The sequence below is a fragment of the Ochotona princeps genome, chromosome 24, assembly GCF_030435755.1.
Source record: "Ochotona princeps isolate mOchPri1 chromosome 24, mOchPri1.hap1, whole genome shotgun sequence".
NCBI classification, from domain to species: domain Eukaryota; kingdom Metazoa; phylum Chordata; class Mammalia; order Lagomorpha; family Ochotonidae; genus Ochotona; species Ochotona princeps.
Genome location: NC_080855.1, coordinates 32,140,940 through 32,162,476, shown reverse-complemented (window position 1 = coordinate 32,162,476; position 21,537 = coordinate 32,140,940). Strand labels below are relative to the sequence as shown.

The 21,537-nt window shown below is 46.8% G+C and overlaps 1 protein-coding gene across 3 annotated transcripts in view; it reads left to right on the top strand.

Annotated features, from left to right (window-relative positions):
- The window catches only part of CALN1 (calneuron 1), a 490,570-nt gene that overhangs the window by 231,093 nt on the left and 237,940 nt on the right, over positions 1-21,537 (top strand). For all 3 annotated transcript variants that reach the window (XM_004587020.2, XM_058680810.1, XM_004587021.2), the window contains exon 3: positions 13,826-13,969. In XM_004587020.2, the coding sequence (XP_004587077.1) occupies positions 13,826-13,969 (144 nt within the window). The remainder of the gene's footprint in view (positions 1-13,825; positions 13,970-21,537) is intronic.

Sequence of the window (21,537 nt, the reverse complement as noted above, 5' to 3'; positions counted from 1 at the left end):
GGATCAGAATTGGTGTAGTCAGGCTTAGGCCACCGCTCTGGTATGAAATGACATTGTCACAGCTGTGGCTTCATCCACAGCTGGCCCCTAAAACTGGTATTTTTAAAGACTATTTAACAATACAGAAGACTGAAACTCATAGAATGCGAAGTGAAAAATACAATATGTGAAGCTACATTAAGAGTATAACTCTCATTTAATTAAGAATATACATTTTGGGCCCAGTGTGATAGCATAGCAGTGAAAGTCCTCACCTTGAACGCACCGGGATCCCATACAGGCGCCAGTTCTAATCTCGGCGGCTCCACTTCCCATCCAGCTCCCTGCTTGTAGCCTGGGAAAGCAGTCGAGGACGGCCCAAAGCCTTGGGTTCCCGCACAAGCGTGGGAGACCTGGAAGAGGCCCCTGGCTTTGGATTGGCTCAGCTCCAGCCATTGCGGCCGCTTGTGGAGTGAACCATCGGATGGAAGATCTTCTCCTCTGTCTTTCCTCCTCTTTGTATATCTGCCTGTCCAATAAAAACAAATAAATCATTTAAAAAAAGAATACGCATTTGAAAGTTTAGAATAAAGAATAGGCATTGAACCTCGTAGTTAAGACACCAGTGTTCCTGCCTTGATTTGCTTCCCAGCTCCAGGATCTGACTCAAACTTCCTGCTAATGCAGGAAGCAAACAGTGATGTCTTCAAGTACCTTGGTTCCTGCCACCCATGCGGAGACCTGAATTGAGTTCCCAGCACACAGCTTCAGCCCTGTGCATCTTCTGTCGCCAATTGTGGGAGGTTTCTTTCTCTCTCTCTTTCTCTCTCATAAGGAAAAAAAACCCTTAAAACCCTTTAGAATAAATGCCCTAATATGTAAGCACAGACTGTGGCTGACCAGTAGGTTACAGATAATTCATGCTTGCTTTATACATTCTGTGTAGTCTTTATACATTCAGATAATCCATGCTTGCTTCACACATTCTGGGATCATTTGTTTAGGAGATGGGTCAGAAGCACAAATTCACATATCCTCTGGAAAATGCAAAACATTTCCTTTGCAAGGTTAGCTCCAGTCCTTTGAGGGAAAGCTGCTTGGCTGACCCTGTGGGGATACAGGTGTCCCTGCCTGGCAGTGGGGTCCAGAGCCACTGCAGACAGGGCTCACTTGCTTCAGCTGGGAACCCTTCTCTCTTGGCTCGTCATGAGCCGCATGTCTCTTGTCCTGTCGGGTAGAGAGACCTTCCAGCACCCACCTCTCTCATCCATATTCAAGTCTCATGTAGCCGCCTGCTTTCAGCCTTGCCAGGGGCACTCCCTGTCTCGGGCAGGCGCGCACTTTCATTGTCATGTTCTGTTTTCATTTGCTGTGTTCTTTGACTATTGGGGGATTTTTCCATTAGCTTCAACCTACTTAGCTTCACAGAATCAATGCAGCTTCATCTGTTGGGGTATAAAAATCTGGGGCCAGACAAGCATTGCTCCAATTTGTCAACCCTTAGTAATGGTCCTAGCTTTCTGATTGCCTCATATCATTCTAGCCAGAGAAAGAAATGAGTGTTTGTTGTTTTCTTTTTCCCCAGGATCTGAGAGATTTAGTTGGTATAATTTCATCACCTAATAAGTCACAGAGGCACTCTTCTTTCAAAATGCTAGCCAGGGAAGGATCGGCTTTAGTCTTTAATTCAAGTGTGATTGTGGCTAAGAGACAACAGAAAAGACCGGGAGATCAGAGGCATGAGGCCCATGGCAGCATCATTGTGTTGCTGATCCACCGACCTGGAACTAAAGATTGGGAAGCACTACTTTCCCAACATGGCTAATATGAAACTCCCCAAATATTGGTGAAGAGTTGCTATGAAACACCTGTGGCTGGGCTCACTTGACTGGGAACTCAGGGGGCAGGGGAAGAAATGTAGGAGTTTATTGTGTGATGGGTAGAGCCAGCAGTCTTGCAACCATTATTCCATTGCCAACCTCCCTCCCTGAGGGATTAAGGGTGGTGTATTGCACAGGAGGAAGTGGAGGCTGAGCGAAGCATGATTGGCTCTTGTGTGGGTGCCTGGTTGGTCTTCAGTGTTTGTTCAGTGATAAGGGGGCTAGTGTGTCTAGCTGATTGATGAAGCTGTGATGGCAAAATAGGTTACAGCCAATATGGGGTCTGCGGGTAGACGGGCTTTTACGTCACTTAATCAAAATGAGTTTGGTGCTGGAATCTAGACCATGGAGATAACCACTGAATTCTGGGCTTTGCAGTACTGAGTCCTACGAGGCCAGCCTGAGCCTGGCACCATTCCCTTCATTAAGTTCCATAATCTTTACTAAGGAGTTGGTGTGGAATTACCACAGTGAAGATGTAGGAGCTAGAGACCAGGGTCTGGTAGAATCTACACTAATGCTGTTAGGGATGGGGCTTGGGGTTCATGGCCCACTTGCCTGCCTCTGTGGTTAGCAGTGACTCCCCTTTGGTAATATGGTGGTGGACCAGGATGAGCCTGGAGCTGGATGGAGATTTGCAGGAGCCCTGCTCACCACTGAATGCTAACTGTGGATCCCAGAGGTGGTAGCTGGGTATGCATTGGTACCTGCAAGGAGGCTGTTAAGGAAGCTGGCCACTGTTGCTGCCTTGTCCCTTTGTGTCTTCCCACGGCAGGGTCCTGGAGTCCTTAGCTCAGTCCTGTGTTCCAGACCGGTTAAGCTTTCCTTCCGGCTCTCTGTAACCTCACCTCATCACTTCCCAGAAAATTCAATTTTATTTTTCTCTTCTCCACCTCCTGTGTATCGTTTCCCCCTTGGGTACATTTTAAGTCCATTAAGCCTTCTAGATTCCTTTGTGAAATAAAATTTCATTTATACACATAGAGATACAAATACGGGAGTACCTTCAGGGCTGGAATCCTTCCTGTGTGGCTCTGCTGTGTCTCATTGGAGTCTTTGAGGCTGAGCCCCAGCCTGAGCCTGGGGCACAGGTGCAGGGCCGAAGTACTTATGAATGGATGCTGTGACACCTCAGGTAATACAGCGCCTGGGATGGCTGAGTCTCCTACCCTTTTAAGGAATGGATTTATTTATTCTATTTACTTGAGAGAGAGAGAAGATCTTTCATTTTCTGGATCATTCCCCAAATGCCTACAACAGCTTATCCTGAATGAGGCCAAAGCCAGAAGCCGGTATCTCAGTCTGTTTCCCACATGGGTGGCAGGGTCCCAAATACTTGCATCTCCCAGAGTGCATATTAATAGGAAGCCAGAATCAAGAGCAGAGCTGGGACTCAAACAGATGCAGGTGTCCCAAGGAGGCGATTTTGTTTTAAGAAAAAAAATTAATTAATTCATTTGAAACACCGTGTGACAGAGACAAAGGGAGAGAGACCTTCCATCTGATGTGTCACTCCCCAGATGGCCACAGTGGTCAGAGCTGGCTAGGCCACACTGCTACGTGGGTAGTTGGGACACAGGTGCTTGACCTATCGTCTGTTCCTTTCTCAGGCACATTAGCAGGGAGTTGGGTCAGAAGCAGAGGAGCTGGGTCTCCCATTGGCTCTGCCATCCATATGGAATGCCATCATCTCAGGCAGAGGCTTAACGTGCTGTACTGCAATGTTGGCTTAACAGTAACATTTCAACTGTTAGGAAAGAGACACAGAGCAGAGAGGAGATGGGGTAGGTATTCACAATCAAATCAAATTTATTATTAAACAGAAACAAATTCACTGGAGGTGGCCAACTTCTGGTTTGTAGACAGAACATGTGGTAGCAGCACAGTCATTCCATAGGCCTGGCCTTTAAGTGTCTTGGAGTGTTTGAAGGGGTGAGAGAGTTGAGAAACATAGGGGAGTGAGTGGAGCAGAGGTAGCTTTTCATGGGCATTTGAACTCATGGGGCCGCCTCTCTGGGTGGTATGTGGTTAGATAGGAATGCAGACGGTGATGGGGAAACCATCCCATGCACAGGTTAGACTGGTCTTTGGAAATGTAGGGCAGTTGTTTCTGATGCAATTGGCTCTCTTTGCAGTCTGGGAGCTGTAATGGCTGAGGAGCTAGAATTGCTAGGGTTTGTATCTCTACTCTATCACTAACCATTGTTCCCAAAGCCTGCCATCTCCCCCCTCACCCTTTTTAAAAACTTGATTTCCAAGAGGATAAAGACTAACCAAGTTAAAGAAGAGTGGTGCCGCGCCGTTCTGTAGCATCTGCTCCAGCTCATCGGTGAGGACCACTAAAGAAACCCAAGGACAAATGGAATAAAAAGCTATTGATTGTGCAGATGTAGATTTTGCACAAGACACGTGTTCCATGAATTTCTTGCAGGTCCTTTGCTTGTGGCCTGTCTCCGAGGTGGAAACAGTGGGAGCTTCTGTTGTAGCCTCAGCCTCTCTTTCCCTCACTCCACGAGGGCCCTGTCCTCTTACCCTCCTAGTGCTCACCTCTGCATTCCTTAATTACTGAAACCAATTGGCTGTATTGCGGACAGATTGATTATAATTCAACTGGGACTCATTTACACTTACTGCTACCAGGCTGGAGCCACAGTTTATATTCAGTCTTCATTCTGCGTCCCTCTTCCCAGTGCCTTTTCAGCATCCCTGGCTCCCTATCAGAGTGATATGTCCCATGCGCCCTATCAGTGTGACCAGAGCCCCCATTCCCTGTCCTCTTTGAACATTTGTGCTTCCTCCTGAATCACCTCTCAGCTGACATCAGCACCACTGAGCCCTCCCCACCCCAGTGTTGTCCTCTAGTCCTCCCTGTCCCAAATCTCAACACCCTAGCCCTCCCTGAGCTCTGCCCCCTGCATCTCAGCAAAGTGCCCTGAGACGCTGCCTGAGTCCTCTGCCACTGCCAGTGGGTCTGTCTGCCACTCTGTTGTCGCTCCAGTCTCCATCATTTCTGATGTCACGGAGCCTGGTTTAAAAAGCTGGTTCTTTATTTTAAAAATGTAATGACATTGAAGAGTTCTGTGTGATCACAGACTTTAACCACAGAATCTGGGCCAGATAATCCTTATTACCATTGTTCTACTCTGCTTGTATAGCACAAAGACAGTAGACAATAAATAGTTGAGACAACTTACAAATAAGTAAGCCTGGTTGGGAACATTTCGATAAAACTTTATTTACTAAACAGGGTGGTGGGTCTGATTTGGCCATTGGCTGTCCTTTGCTACTCCTGGCTTGCAGGGTGGAGCTCAGAAGGTTCCAGAGGCCTTGGCAGTTCTCCATCACTCACTAGTTCACCTTTCTCCACCCACCTTGCTGCCTGTTTTGCCCATGTGGTGGCACAGCTGTTCCCCTGTGCCTTCAGTCTCCTTGTCTCCATGGCCTGAATATTGACAACATTCACACTTGGCTCCCCACTGCCCTTTCACGGAGCTGTTCCTCCGTCTTAAGGACATTGTGGTTTTTATTATTACTATTATTATTTCCTAGATTTTATTACTTTAAGCAAAATGCTTGAGAGAAGCTCACTTATAGGGAAAAGGGCTTATTCTCATTCATAGCTGTGGAGGTTCATCGTCTGAGATTGATATCCCCAGTTACTTTGATATCTGATGAAAGTGATAGTATTTGTGTGGAGGAAGGACCATGGGAAAGCAGGGAAATGAAGAGAACAACTCATCCCCACTAGGTCTTGTGGAAACTACCTTCAGAGGACAAGTCCCATGACCAAGGACCTGCAACTGGGACTCTCCTACCCCATAGCTAGGGCAAATCTCCACTCTTAACACATTGACCGTTACTACTAATCCACTCATCACTAATTTCCAGTCAAAATAGTCAGGTCATTGGCACTTACTGATAGACAGGCATCCCGCCAGGAAGGAGAGTTGGTAGGAACGGTTTGTTTCAACAAGCTGACAGTCTGCTGGGATCCCAAATGTGCTCCCTCCCTCCCAACAAGCCAACACTAAGGGTTCTTGGGGGAAGAGTAGCTGTAGGTGAAGGTTACAAAAAACTTTGAGTCTAGTTGGTTGATAGTCAAACAGATCCTCAGACTGTGTTCCCATGGTGGTACAATGGGGAGACCTGGGCTTGAGGCAGCTGTAGTCTCCCCAAAACGAGCTCAGCTGTCCCCAGATGATGGCTGAATGCTTTCCTGTTAGCTTTGTGTGAGGCCTGTCCTCCCAAGCCATCTCCCAGCAGTAGGCCCCAGAAATCCCATTTTAACTTGACTGATCACAAGTAATTCACAGCACCAGGAGCAGCCCTTGTGAGTCAAGGTGTGAAAATGGAAGGGAAGATGCCTTCACTACAGTTACATTAATACAAGCATCCAGGACATTGATACAGGCATTCAGTACACAGGCCTTTGAAGGACAATGTACCTATTATCCAAGCCGTCATGCTTGTGTCATTCAACTTTGTCCGAACCTCTTCAACTAGAAATCTCCCTAAAATTTGCAAGTTGGTTTTGCTTTTTCATAGATCCTGCCATACTATCTGGCATATAGTAACCACATGATAATTCTTTATAGAACGAGTGGCTGTATTCATCCTCTCATATTCATCTTGCCTTTCTTAGAAAAGGGGAAACCCTTTTGAACTGCTTTTGTCTTTTTAGTCCTTGTTCCATTGCTGCCCCTGAATGAATATCTCTAGGTTTCTAGAGGATATTTTCCAAATCCACTCTCATGATTTTAAATAATTGCCACTGAGGCTAGTTGAAGTACATTTTTCCCAGTTTTCCAATTTCTCGATGATGCATATCAACAAAATACCTTTTCTTTAACACAACCATCACTTCATGCTGTTGAAACCCACATTCTTCTTAAAGATATGGATGTGGGGAGAAAGGTACCCTCCTTAACAGCTGGTGGTAGCGTAGGCTCGTACAACCACTATGGAAATCAGTATGGAGAGTGCTTAGCAAACTCCAAATACACCTGCCATATGACCCAGCTATCTGCTCCTAGGAATATACCCAAAGGAAATGAAAAATGCATATGAGGAAGGGAACTGTAACCCTATACAATATAGTATGCATCTCTACTTCCAAATCAAAGATGACTCCCAATGAAACTGTTAAATATATATTGACAATAGGATGCTGGACTGTCAGCCATTGTCTGTACCGGCAATGTCAGGACACACTTGAGTAATAGAATAATGGACTTATGACTGCTAATGAAGGACTATCCTATTGTAATAACATGGGGAAAGTTCAGCTGGGGAGAGGGAATTTGGGGAGGGCGTAGGGGAAATCCCAGAGCCAATGGAATTGTACGAAAAATTAAAAATAAAATAGAAGAAAAAAAGATATATTTCTGTGCAGGTTTGGCAGATTTGGTATCTAACAGGAATGGAAATAGGATACATTATGAAACAAATTTCATTAGTATTAATTTAAGGTTGTAAATGAGTGCCATAGAGGTCAGCCAATTCTTCAAAGTTAGATTGTCAGCCAGCTGACGCTGACTCTAGCTGGTGTCTGGGTTTCATTTGATGTCAGAGGAATGTGTCTGTCCCTATGACAGCTAGCCCTTCACTGAGGGTCCTGTCTGAATTAACAATGTTCTTATGAGGCCTCGTGGGAGCCGGTGTTGCGGCTTAGCAGGGGAAGCTGTCCCCTTTCTGTCCAGCTCCCTACTAATGCACCCAGGAGGGCAGCAGAAATTGACTCAAGTGCTTGGGCCCCCATCACCCATGTGGGACACCCAGATACCTGGTTTCCGCCTTCTGCCTGACGCAGCCCAAGCCATTGGAAGTGGCTCATCAGATGAATAATCTCTCTCTATCTCTCTCTCTCTCATTCCGCCTTCCAAATAAATAGAATGCATCTCTTGTGGATACTCTTTTTTTTTTTTTTAAATAAAAGTTACTGTATTAACGAGAAGTCAGTCTTTTGGACTACAGACCAGATCATTTCTATTGAAGTTCTGGCCTGGCCCAAGACCATTAGTATAAGTTCCAGGGAGGAGAGGCCCACATCCTAGGGGAATAAAGACGTTTGATTCTGGGCAATTCTTTTTTTTTTTTTTTAAGATTTATTTATTTTTATTGGAAAGGCAGATATACAGAGAGGAGGAGAGACAGAGAGGAAGATCTTCGGTCTGATGATTCACTCCCCAAGTGAGCCTCAATGGCTGGTGCTGTGCCTATCCGAAGCTGGGAACCAGGAACCTCTTCTGGGTCTCCCAAGCAGGTGCAGGGTCCCAAGGATTTGGGCCATCCTCGACTGCTTTCCCAGGCCACAAGCAGGGAGCTGGGTGGGAAGCAGGGCCGCTGGGATTAGAACCGGTGTGATTCTGGGCAATTCTCTAGGCATTGGGTAGATTACTCTTTGCCTTACTGTATCTCCTTTCAGGTCCACACAGACTTGTTAGCACTTTAACGCCCCTTCTGTGGCCCAAAAGGCATCTTGGAACATGTAGAACGGCCGTAACAGTACTTGATTTGAGTGTGTTGCTTGCAACTGAGCAATGAAGTCAAATGAAGGACCAAGCACACAGCACATTCACGTGGCTCTGAAGCACATGGGACTGCAACCCCAAGAAGAGCCAACTTTCTTGCAGGGCACAGAATGTTACTGGTTATTCCTGCAAGCTCAGTCTGTGGTCTCTACTTCCCAAGGATGGGAACATGGCCAAGGCCCACTCCTCCTGTAGCCAGAGGCAGACAGATCCTGCCTGTGCCAATGTCTCCACTGTTTTTATGGGCATATTTCTCACACCCTGTTCTGCTATTAAAAATAAAATGAGGCACACATCGCATGTCTCTCCTCAGACTGTTTCCTTTCTAATAAGCTTCTGGTTGGAATGGGTTTTCCTTACCATATAAAGATTGAAAGTCCAGAGGCTCCAGTTACACTTTTCTGGTTTTGTACTCCCCTCACCCTACCCCCGCCTCCTTTTTCTTCTATTTGCAAAGAAAATGAAGTTTAGTGAGCTTTGCTTGCACATACTCATTCTTCCACTAGGAGACTCAAACAGATATTTTATGCAAGCAGAGAAGGGTAACCTTGGCCCTGCATACCTTGAAGACAGAGCGAGTAGAACCCTGAGCTGATAGTTTGTATTCTGCAGGTAGAATAAACTGTCAAGGCCTTGAAAGGACCAAAGCCATCTTCTGCAGGCAGTTGAGGAGCATCCTGTCTGTCTTTGGTTTGTCAAATGTGAAGGTACAGGGGTGAGGCCATCCTGATAGCTATTCATGGGACTGGGTAGGCTTGAGGAGGCATGATAGCCAGGGCCATCATTTTTCGGTCTGGTTTGCAAAGACTCCCGTCTAGTTCTGTCTGGGGTATCCGGTTAAGGAGACAGGCTGACACTGGTAAGATCTAGGGCATGTTGAGAGGCCACTGGAAGTGGGTAAGTCCTATCAATAGGAGGGTACCACTCTGTCTGATATTTTAATAACCCAGAGGACACAATGCTGAGTCAGAGGGATGGGATATGGAGATATGGAGCTATAGGAAGGAATGGTCCCGGGAACAAGAGGCAGAGCTCAGCTTGCAGGTGGCCATCCGTGACCCCAGCTGCACACCTTGTCATCACCTGACATTTCCTGATGTCTCATGGTATATCCCAACTCCAATACAGATATTTAATGCAATCCATTTTGCAGTTTGGGAAACTGAGGCCAAGGAGGAGGATACCTGCTCCAGGTTGCAGGGCAGAGTTGAGCTGATTGCCCTGTGGGCTGATTCCCACATCAAAAGACCCTGTCTTTGCACCCTGCCATCCAGGCCATTTGGGGATCTTGGCTCAGGCTGCACAAGGCCAAGTTTTCTTCTCCAGTGTCCTTGAACATGTTGTTATACGACCTCTGGCCAAGCAGAAGCTCCTAGCTCTTTCCAGCCACTCAGCACTTAAACGAGTAACTGCTTTAGACAATCGCAGGCATGTTTCATTGATGGGAAAAGCCTAAAACTGCAGAAAGACTCCTCCGGCTGGACTGAAATATGTTTCTGCTCTACCGTGGATGGAAAGAAAGTGGATTAATAGGGTGTGCAACAGAACAAGGCTTCCTGTTCTTCTGTTAAGCACTTTACAATGTCCATAGACCACAGAGAGAAGGCTGGAGGGGTCTCCGGCAGCCTCGCAGCCAACCCAGCTCATTTTACACTTGAGCAAACTGAGGCCTGTAAGTTTGGCTGCAGCCCTAATTAGCTATTACGCCTGATTGGAAGCCTGGGGTCCCAGCTCCCTGGCTGAATTTCTCTCTGCTGGAGCTCACATGTGCTCACAGGAAACACTGGGAGTGTGAAATTAGTATTGATAATGAATTTACTATTACATATAGGTGTGATCTTTATCCATACCACAACTCCTACAGAGTGTGGCCTAAGAATACGTTGGTGAGGAGTTCATGTGTCAGAGAAGAAGCCATGATTTCTACACCAATTATGGTATTTCTGGAAAAGATGGGACAGGTAGGAAGGAATGAATCCATTGCCCAACAGTCAACAGAACAGGAAAGAATCTGGGCGTAGTAAGTAAAGACATCCTCCTGGAACGCATAGCTCCTAACTTGGCCTTATACCAACCACATAATGTTGACAGGAAGAGAGGAAAATGTGGTATTTCTTTTTTTTTTTTAAAGATTTATTTATTTTATTACAAAGTCAGATATACAGAGAGAAGGAGAGACAGAGAGGAAGATCTTCCATCCGATGATTCACTCCCCAAGTGAGCCGCAACGGGTCGGTGCACGCCGATCCGAAGCCGGGAACCTGGAACCTCTTCCAGGTCTCCCACGCGGGTGCAGGGTCCCAATACATTGGGCCATCCTCGACTGCTTTCCCAGGCCACAAGCAGGGAGCTGGATGGGAAGTGGAGCTGCCGGGATTAGAACCGGCGCCCATATGGGATCCCGGGGCGTTCAAGGTGAGGACTTTAGCCACTAGGCCACGCCGCCGGGCCCCGAAAATGTGGTATTTCAGACAGAAGTACTGCATGGAATAGGGCAGCAGTCAGAGAAACAGCCCTCAAAGGCATCAGGTCCTAATCTCTGTGACCTATAAAAGTTGCCATGCAAACGTCTTATAAGATGTGACTCCGTTGAAGATTGTGAAATGGGGAAGAGGGTTATCTTGGATGATTCTAATTGTCCCTGTATGCAAACATCAGTGTCCTCGTAAGAGGGAGGCAGAGGGAAGTAGCATAAGTGTGGAAGGCAAAGCCAGATGATTCTAGCAGCCACCTGTAGCAGTGGGAGGTGGAGTACGGGTTCCTCTGGAGTCCCCAGGGGGAACACAGGTCTGTTGGCCTCTTGTTCATGATCTAGTGGTGTTGGTATCACATGTCTGGCCTCCGTTGATGCCACATGTCTGGCCTCCAGCCTGGAAGCCTGTCGTGTACGCCACCATGTTTTCCGTGAGTCATGACAGCACACAGACGAAAATTAATCCAAAGAGGAAATAGCATACTGCTAGGCAAGGTGTGTATTTCCAGATCATTCCCAGGAGTGTAACCAGATATTTGGACATAGGTAATAAAGAATCAAGTCAGAACCACGTGTCTTGTTTTAGTATGGAGCGCAGCAGGAAGTTATTGTCCTGGTGGAATTGTACGTCTAAGGAGATAGCACTGTGCTGCAATCGGTTAAGCTTCTCCTTGCAATGTTGGCATCTTATGTCATGGCTGCTTCAAATCCTGGCTGCTCTGCTTCCAATCCAGATGCTTGTTAGTATGTCTGTGAAAACATGAAATGATGGCCCAAGTGTTCGGGCCACTGCCACCCACATGAATGATCCAGATGGAGTTCCTAGCTCCTGATCTTGGCTTAGCCCAGAGGTGGCCCTTGTAGCAGTCTGGACAGTGTGAATCAGTGGATGGAAGAGCTCTGTCTCTCCCTGTCTCAGTCACTCTGCCATTTACATAAATGAAAACAAAATCTTTTATTTTAAGCATATCCTTTATTTTAAGTGTTGAGTTAAGGACTAAAACATTACTGCCCAATGGATGAGAAATTTAACTTTTCTGTGGCAGCTGCTGGGAGTATCATGGTCCTTCTGTGATAGGTCACCAGTGCTGAATGAATATTGAGTAACAACTGGCAGCTGCCACACCAGAGCATGCCCTGGGCTTTTCAATGAAATCTCCAAGCTGCTGGTATGCTCAGGGATGATGGAAAAACCTGCCATCTTCCCACTGGGATCTTAGGTTCCCTGCTGTGCCCCATAGAGCTGTGATGTGTGGGAAATGAGAATCCAACTCAGGAGGAACAGCAGGGGTTCTGCAGGGAAGTATTCAGGGCAGGTCTGGCTTGGGGGCTGGAGGAGGAAAGCTCACCTGCTGGGTGAAACAGACCTTCTGGAGAAAGTAATTCAAGATGTCTTTGGAGCTATCATGACACTTTTTATTGATCCTAGGTTGTTGATGGCCGTAAAACGAAGGTAAATTAGCACAGTGACATGAACGCATCATGATGCTTAACTCTTGTCCCCAGAGAAGCTCCCTGCACAGCTCCTGTTGCAGTAAGGCCCTAGAAAACCGTGCAGGAAGGATCGCAGGCCTTTCCTACTGAGGACCGCAGCCAGGGGGCAGTTTGCTGCTCCCAGATGCTGAGCCTACAGCTGCATCTTTGCTGCAAATGTCCTTGATCCCCAGGCATGTCTGTGTGACTGCCATGGTGACAGGGGATGCCCAGGGCCAGACACCTTTTCTGTCATCTTCTATTTTATTTTGCCATCCTTCCATTCCTTCCTTCGGTCCCTTGTCTTATTCCTTTCTTGGAATTTTACCTAACAAACGTTTTTTTTTTTTTCCTTAACTTTTATTTATTTGAAAGGTGAGAGAGAGAGTTTCAATCCTCAAATATCCACAATAAGCTGGGCTGACCAGCCCCAAACCGGGAGACCTGAATTTAATCTGTGTCTCCAGTATGGTTGGCAGAGACTCAAGTACATGTGCTTCCATCTGTTGCTACTCAGGGGCCCTGAGGGCTCTGCTCCCTGGTGGCAGATGGCCCAGGAACCGCTTCCACATGGCGGGGTGACCATGCGAGGGAAAGGGCCAGGGTGTATAGCACGGAGCTTCTGTACCTCTTACGTGCAGGGGATGGGAACGTGCAGCTCCTTGTTCTGCACATGCGTGTGAAATATATCACGTAGTACTCATTATGGCAGGTGTTGACTTTTTACACACTGACGCAAGGTCAGGGTAATTCAGGGAGGGTAGGCTTGACTTGGGCAGGGTGGTTTAGCCACTTCCTCTCTGCCTAAACATTGCAGGCCTTTGCTTTATGGTATTGAGGGCAATGTTTGGAGCTGAAAAGAAGGTATTTTAGGGGGACTAACGTTAGTGGGCAGTAGCTGATATTGGCCTAGGAAGATTAAAAGATTAATTAGTGAACAAACGGGGTGTGAAAGCAAACAGGGTATGAAAAGAGGAAACAAAAATAATACGCATGATCATGGTACAGAAGAACATTCCCAATTTGTTTAGTGTGCATATGCTAACAAAGAGCTATGGGATGGAATTGGTATTGTCTGCATCTAGTCCTGGGCTTCCTCCTTCTCTCCCTCTGATTACGTCAACTCGGCCATTGTCATGGATGACAGTGCCAGCTAGCAGAAACTGTTTCTGAGGTTCTCTGTGCATGGCCACTTAGAAGTCCTTTGTTTCAAGTCTGGAGGAGGTGTATCTAACAAACAGATTAAATGCACGTGGTCCCGAAGGACAGCGTCTTTAGAGGATACAGAAAAGCTCTAATGTTCCCATGTGGGATGCGGGCATTCCAAGAGGCATGTTAATGATGCGCTGATCTGCTCTCCGCTTCATGGGTTTTAACTTACTGATTGGGGAGTGGTTAGGAGTTCTAAGTAGACAGTCACTCAGATAGGTGGTGTAGGTGCTCTAAAACCATCCACATAACCATTGGATTTTCTTTGTCTTCCCTTGTAGAAATCCGAGAGGCTTTCCGGGTACTGGACCGAGATGGAAATGGTTTCATTTCCAAGCAGGAGCTGGGCATGGCCATGCGCTCTCTGGGATACATGCCGAGTGAGGTGGAACTGGCTATCATTATGCAACGTTTGGACATGGACGGTAAGGTCTGAGTGAGCCCCAGGTCCTCCTGGGGTGGAAGGCAGGGCATTAGGAATGTCTAAGGGACCTGGCACTTGGAGCCAAGAGACTTGGGGTCACAACCCAATTTACATCAGAAAAGCAGAACATTGGATTAGATCAGGGGTTTGCAAGCACATTGTATGGAGCTGCAGGAGTCATGGAAGTGGGCTTGGAGCCACAAGAGGAAGGAGTTCTGGCTGGTAGGTCAATTAGAGGACCTTTCTGTTTTCATTTTTTTACCCTAAAAATGTAGTGTGTGTGTGTGAGAGAGAGAGAGAGAGAGAAAGAGAAAGAGAGATTGAAAGGGATAACAGAGTGGCAAAACATACCCATCCAGTGACTAATTCCCCAAATACTTTCAATAACCAAGTGCCAGGAAATCAATTCAGGAGTCTTATGTGGTTGGGTTGTATAGACCCAAGCACTTGAACCATCACCTACTACCTCATAGGGTGCACAATAGCAGGAAACCGAATTCAGGAATGAAATCGGGACTGAAAGCAGGGCACTCTGATATGGGATTGGAGCGTCTTAACAGCTATGCTGAACACCTGCCCCAGCGTTCCTCTTTGACAGCTTTGTTGAGATTCACAGTCCATGCAATCTTGCCATTTAAAGTGCACAATTCAGCATGCAGTCCATTTGAGATCATCTTCACCACTCCTAAAGTAAAGCTCACTCATCTTAGCTACCATCTTCTGGGACCTCCACGTCTGGAAGCCCCAGGCAGCCACATGCCTCCTTTCTGTCCCCATGGAGTTGCGTCCTCTGAATGTTACATGTTCATGGTGTACACTTAGGGAAAGAGAATGCAAAGTTCATTTGGTGCCCAAATCTTTGGAAATTCATTCACAGTTTTTCCTATTATGCATTTTCTGTGTCTATTTTGACTTTTTCAAAAAGCTTATGTATTTGAAACCAGAGTGGTACACACACAGAAGAGACAGAGAGAGAAATGTGTCCCGAACAAGCCATTTCTCTGCAAAGCAGCCTTGTCGCAAGCATTAGGAGTCGAAGGGCTCGGTTGATGTCACTGTGATGTAGAATACGACTATAGAGTCAACGTCGGGGGGTAGAGGAAAGCAGCAGAGAATCTCCCTGGTGGAAGAGACCAAGGTCATGGGAGGTGTTTCCATGCCCTGCAGGCTGGTCTCAAGGGCGTAGTTCTCTCTGCTTGTCTTGGTGGAAATGTTAGGATGCTGAGCATAGGCTGACCATGTGGTGAATGAACGCAGCACCAACCCCAGGTGCAGCTCTCACAATTCTCTCATCAGGCTAGGGCTGTTTCATCTGGGGTGTGTGACTGTGTGTGGAGTCCAGTTTGTCCTCACAGCTTGAATGCATTGTGACTCATCAGGTCTTTGCAGGCCTGAGTTGACCTTGCTTTGCGTGTGAGAGGCAGTTCTGAAAAGCTGGAGCAAAGCACTTGCTTTATGGCAAAAAAAAAAAAAACTCTCTTCTGTGGACTTCTGTCATCATTTGCAGAAAAAAAGAAAAACCAAGCTTCTTCGATAAAATCGTAGAAACAGAACTAAGAAGGCTCTCTGCTTCTCATTCTTGTCATAGAAATCTCATGATAAAGTCAGCGCAAATGGACTAAAAACAAGTCGGATACATTAACAGCTTTGCTTGCGTATTTTTACTTATTTGAAAGGGAAGAGAGGGGGAGAGAGCATGTTCTCAGACGCTGGTTCACCCCCAAAGTGCCTACAGTATCTCCTAGTGAGGGCAGAAGTGCCACCAGTTGAGCTGACCTTGCTGCTTTCCAGAGCCTGCATCAGTAGGAAGTTGGAACCAAGTACTGAGTCCAGGTCTCAGATATGCGACACTATGCCCAGTACCAGTACCCAGGTAACAAATGGACAAGCAGGGCTATTGTGGGACAGTTACTTGACTGAGACTTATGGGTCTCCATGAGAAGTCTGTCATCATTCTTTATACTGTATAAATAGCCTCCCCCCACATCCTTGGATAATACTTGCCAAGATCCCATTTAGATGTCTGAAGCCACAGATTGAACTGTACACACACACACACACACACGTATTGTTTTTCCCTTAAAATCCATAGCTATGATAAAGTTGAATTTACAAGTTAGGCAAAATGAGAGATTACCAACAGCTAACAATAAAATATAGGTTACTTGCACACAGGCACTTCAGCAGCATGACAGGCTAGAGGAGTAGCATATACACTGTGGATACGCTAGACCAGAGTGTTGTTGCTGTGTTGGAATAAGATGGAACTGGGCAGTAGATCTCATCTCACTGCCTAGAATGGTAAGCAACTTAAATCTCACACACTGCCTATTTCTAGAATTCAACATGTCACATTTTTGAACCAATGGCAGTAAAACCATGGAGCGTGAAATCATGAACAACATGGGGACTACTGTGTATACTCGGGGAATTAGTACATTATGGCAAATATCCCAATATTCTGTGAGGGCTTGGTGTCCTGTGGGACCTGCATGAGGCTGCTGTGCACGGTACTCATCAGAGCTCAGACATAGCCTCCATCTGGTGTATGGCTTAAGAAATGTTAGGTTACACCAATATATTTGCAAATAATCATATTTCAGCAAGGCTGAGATCAGAACGTAACAGACAAAACTTGTAGTTTCTCTTAGTTGCTTTTATAAGACCCCAGGTCCTTAGCTATTTTAAGATGACCCATTGGATAAAGACATGTTTATTTACTTGATAGGCACAGTGACAGAGAGAGGAGAGAAGATGCAGAGAGAGAGAGAGAGAGAGAGAGAGATGCAATGGTCAGGGCTGGTCCAGGTCAAAGCCAGGTGCTAGTTCCTCTATCCAGGTTTCCTGCATGCATGTTAACTTCTGTTGCTTCCCCACGCAAGTTAGCAGGGAGCTGGATCAGAAATACAGCAGCCAAAGACTCAAACGAAAATTCTGTTGCATTGTAGCAGCAGCTTAACCGCAACACCGGCCCCACATTTATTCATTTTGGAAGGACGGGGTTCCCAAAGTCTTATTTTGTTACCTACTAGAGGTTCAGTGCTAAATGGCTGAAAATGAAACAGCAGTAGGTAGAGGGAGTGGCTTGGCCAGTTTATGAAGTGCCTCAGCGTGAGTGCAACCACAGCCAAGCTGCCCAGTTCAGATGCATGTCTTTAAGCCCTGTCTAGACGATGCCGCCAAGGGAAGTTTCCAGGGTAGCAGGTTCTGGGTCTGGGTGCCTTGGCTGTTTTTCAGTGTCCTCTGAAAGGTACTTTGAGACCTCTTTAGCTTTTTTTTTTTTAACCCAGGTTCTAATTACATCCTTCCTTCTTCTCTTCTGTAACTGGGGATCCTCCCTAGAGGATTGGCCTCTGCCTAATTAAGTTTCTTTTTGGTGTGGAACACATCGAATGGCAGGGATTTTTATGGCTTTCCTGGCTACCCTGTGGACTTTACAGTACTCTCAGCAGAGCCGAGGATCCGTAGCTTTTAAGATGACCCTGCCTCCTGGCCCACAGGCCCACTGGTTATTGCTGTCCACCCCAGCTGGCTGTGATTAGAAGCAGGCCTGGCCCCACACACTGACCTTCTGATTCTGATGTCCCTGCTGCTTTGCCTGACGGTGAGGTCATCACTTGGGCACCAGGCCCAGCTGGAATGAGCCTGAATTTGTCTGCGCAATCCCGGTCGACACATGAGGTTTTCATTAGGTGGCTGCTTGGGCGTGGGGTGCCTGGTTGGCTACACTTGTAACAGTAGCCTCCTTGGATTAGGAAGCTTGCCGGGATTTCCTGGATGCAGACTCAGCCAGACAGTTCCCAGAGGGCAGAGTGGAAGGCAGGCAGCAAAATCTGGGATTGCTCTCCTGGTCTGTAGCCAGCGTGCTGGCAGTGGTGTGACTGCATGCATATGTGAGCGCTTGTGTGTAGACTCATGTACACATATGTGTCCCATGTGGGCTGAACCACTTAGAGTTAGACAGACGGCCTAGACTTGTAAAGCTCAGTGGCCAGAGAGCTGTCTCTTTGATTCCTTGCTGCAAAACTCTTTCTGGGAACTTGGACTCAGTTGAGTTTGTACTCATGCTCCCTCCTGTTCCTGCTTCACTTCCTCTTTAGTGAAGGTGACTTCTATGTTAGCCCTGGTTGGGGACCAGTGTTTTATGCTGAGATCTCCCCATCCACCTGGATTCTGGAAGCCTGCAGTCCTTGGCTGGTTCCTTGGCATCTATGGCAGGAACATCAAGAACCTGCCTGTCTTCTGTGCACCATGACGTGAAAAGAATCCATACAAATAGTCCCGCAAAATGTTGTCAATGAAGCTGAATTCCTTTGTGGAAGTGGCGTGAGAAGGACTTCTGTGGGCTCTGCCAAGCCCCTGTGGCTTCCCTTGGCTCTACAGTCCCCACCACAGCTGCTGGGGCCCCTCTGAGCTGCCATTCATTGGGCAAAGAAAGCTGGTCTTCAAGGGTGTTGTTATTCTCTTTGTTTAGACTTTTGTATATTTTCAGCGGTTTCAGTGACCATGCTACTGTGACCATCTGCAGCGAATCCAAGCAGCTTTGCAGATTGCCTCCTGAACCTTCCAATCAGGAGGCGTCCTTGGCAGCCCGTGGCCCCCTGCATCTGCCCTGTTCTCATTGCCACACACAGCAATGTCTTTCAACAAACAATCTTTATCTCCTGTGCATGGAGAGCAAAGGATGCGCTTGTCAGGAGCATCCATCCGTCTGTCTGTCTGTCTACTTATCTACCTATCTGGAAAGAAAGAGAGAATGAGAAAACCTCCCTATGCAGTGGTCTGCTCTTTGAATGCCTGGGCTGGCAAAGGCCGGGCTGGGCCAAAGCCAGTAGCAGTGGACTCAACCAACCAGATTCTCTCCCATGGGTAGCAGGTACCTGGCCAGGTGCACGAGCCATCCCCATTTGTCCCAGGGCCAGCATTCGCAGGAGCCAGAGCTGTTAGTTGAATCTGAGTACTTGAGGACTCAGGTATCTTATTGCTAGACTAAAATCCCACCTTGACTGTTTTCTTTCTGTCATTCTCGTTGATTTGCCCCTCAACGCCTGCAGAAGCTCCTTGCATCCTAAGAAATTGGTTGGAGTTTTGAAATTTTTTCCATCTTCTCAGCATATTTGTAGTTGTTTAAGGACTCACTGTTTTCCAGATGGTGAATTTGACTCAGTTCAGTTTAAAAAGGAGTTCTTTGCCGCCCATTGTACGTGAATTTGCTTATTTTTAAACCTGCCCCAATTTGCTTTTGTGACAAACCGCTTATACGAACACGATAACGGGAGAAAAACCCACAATATGACCAAAGTCACATGATGGTAGTTAGCTGCATTACCTTGTTTTGTTTTTCTCCTGTGTTTTCACATAAGCTCTGTTAGGTTACCCATGATGAGAGTGTTCAGCCTCTGCTGATAAGCCACGCTAGTAGGACTCTGTGATTTCACTCGGCAGTCTCCTAGAAGACAAGAAAAGGCTTAGGATCCATTCTGGTAGTGCTCACTTGGCCTTCAAAAGCATCAGCACACTGATCCGATTGTTCTAGAACTTGCATGAGATCCGTGCTGTTTTGATTGCTCATCTCACAGATTCCACGTGTTAGAAACTTAACTCTGAATTCTTACACTGGACGTGGAGAAACAATTCAGGCATTCTAATCACAAGTTAATGGGTTGACCAGGGAATGTCTTTGCGACATAAATGGGCTCACCCTGCCATGCCATGAGATACCTCTTTCCTCTGGATGATGGTGCCCGATGCCAAGGAAAGGCTGCTTCAAGTTCTTGGACTTGCTGGGCTTCAGAACCAGAAACTAAATAAACCCCTATGAATTCCCCAACTGTGCTGCTTCCTTATTGTAGCCCCAAAATGGGCAAGGCCAGTGCATTTCATGAGTCAGGATGCGCAACTCTCTCCATGTGAGAGGGAAGATGCTCAGCCCGAGGCTAGCTGAGATGCAGCCCACCCAGGCTGAGGAAGCAGAGGAGTCCCCCTTAGCCCAAAGCAGAGGCCCCCCTAAGCCGAGTACACATCTGTGGGAGCAGTGCATGAACAAGGCAAACCAACAGCAACGAAGCTCACTGATGGAATTAGAATCCCGTGGGACCCTGGCCATTAAAACAAAATAAGCCATTTTTTTTAAAATAAATTATCTGAGATAGAGAAAAAACACACACGCAGAGACACAGATCTTCCACCTCTAGGTTCTCTCCTTGAATGCACTCAACAGCTGGGCGTGGGTCAAGCTAAAGCCAGGAGTCCAGAGCTTTATCAGAGCCTCCTAAAGGAGGGTGTCAGGGGCCCAGTCACTTGTGCTACCACCTGCTGCCTTCCAGGGAAATGAATTGGAAAAGGTTGAACCTGTACTCTGATACGCTGAGCAGACATCACAGGCTGGGGTTCAACGTGCTGCAGCACAGTGGACGGAGAGAAAAAGAGGCAGAGTTTTGTTAGTCAGGGGAGAAAGTCTGATGGACTACTTCTGCTAGGAGATGGCCCAGGACCACTGCCCTGCAGTGCAGGGTACTCACTGTGGTGGGCTGCCACAAGGCCACAGTGGTTCCTGCAGGCCTTCCAGACATTCCTGAGGCCACAAGGCCTGGAGGAGCCATTGTGAACTCACTCTCATTCTGCCTGAAGCCAGCATCCGACTCTGCCAAATCTAACGAAATCTAAAAAATATGTTTTTTTTTTTTCCAAAATGTAGGGCACACTTCGAGAAGTGGGTAGCAATCCCAATCATTCCACCTTTGAGACCCTTCTTGGTCTCCTACCAGGAACTCAAAGCATGGGAATTTGTAGCTTTCAAAGTGGGAAACAATTCAGACACACATTTTGGTGAAGAACAACTCAACAGAAATGCTTTTGCAAATTCTCACTTTTTTTTTTTTGAGCAATACTCTGTGCATGAATTACAGTGTGGTGTTCTCTGAGCTTGCAACCCTAAGTTTTAATTGGGTAGTGAAGAAAAATAAAAAAACACACAGTCCTGTACTGCTAGTCACATCCCCCAGACATTACCCTGGGCAGCAGTCATATCAGAGGACACCTGCAGGGAGGTTTCCAGGGGTCCCCTGCTGTTCTAAGTGTTATAAAACAAAGATGAGACAGGGAGCGGATTCAGATCATCTGAATTCATTATTAGCAGGAAAGAGAATAAATTCAAACAAGTGACCAGTTACCACCAGGTCAACAGAAGAAACACTGGCAGAGAGACCCAGTTTTTAAAGCGGGCTGGGCCTTTTATAATTATAGAATCTTGGGATGTTCTGAGCGGTGGGGATGGGGTTCAAAGAAAATGCGGAAGTGGGCAGGGGGTAGAACAGCCTTTGAGGGGCTAACGATTCAGATTCTCATTTTATAGTTGATGTGGCTGGTCTAAGTCTTGCTGCTACTACAAGCTGGGTGAATGTCGCAGATCCTGCCGATAAATAAGTGCACTGTTGTTTTAATGGATACTGGTTACTTAGGATGACAGCAGGTTGCTGAGACAGTAAATGAACTGCACACACACTTGTGTCTCAAAGTCACGGCAACCTTGATATTTCAAATTGACATGGGAGTGTAGTGATTGCCAAT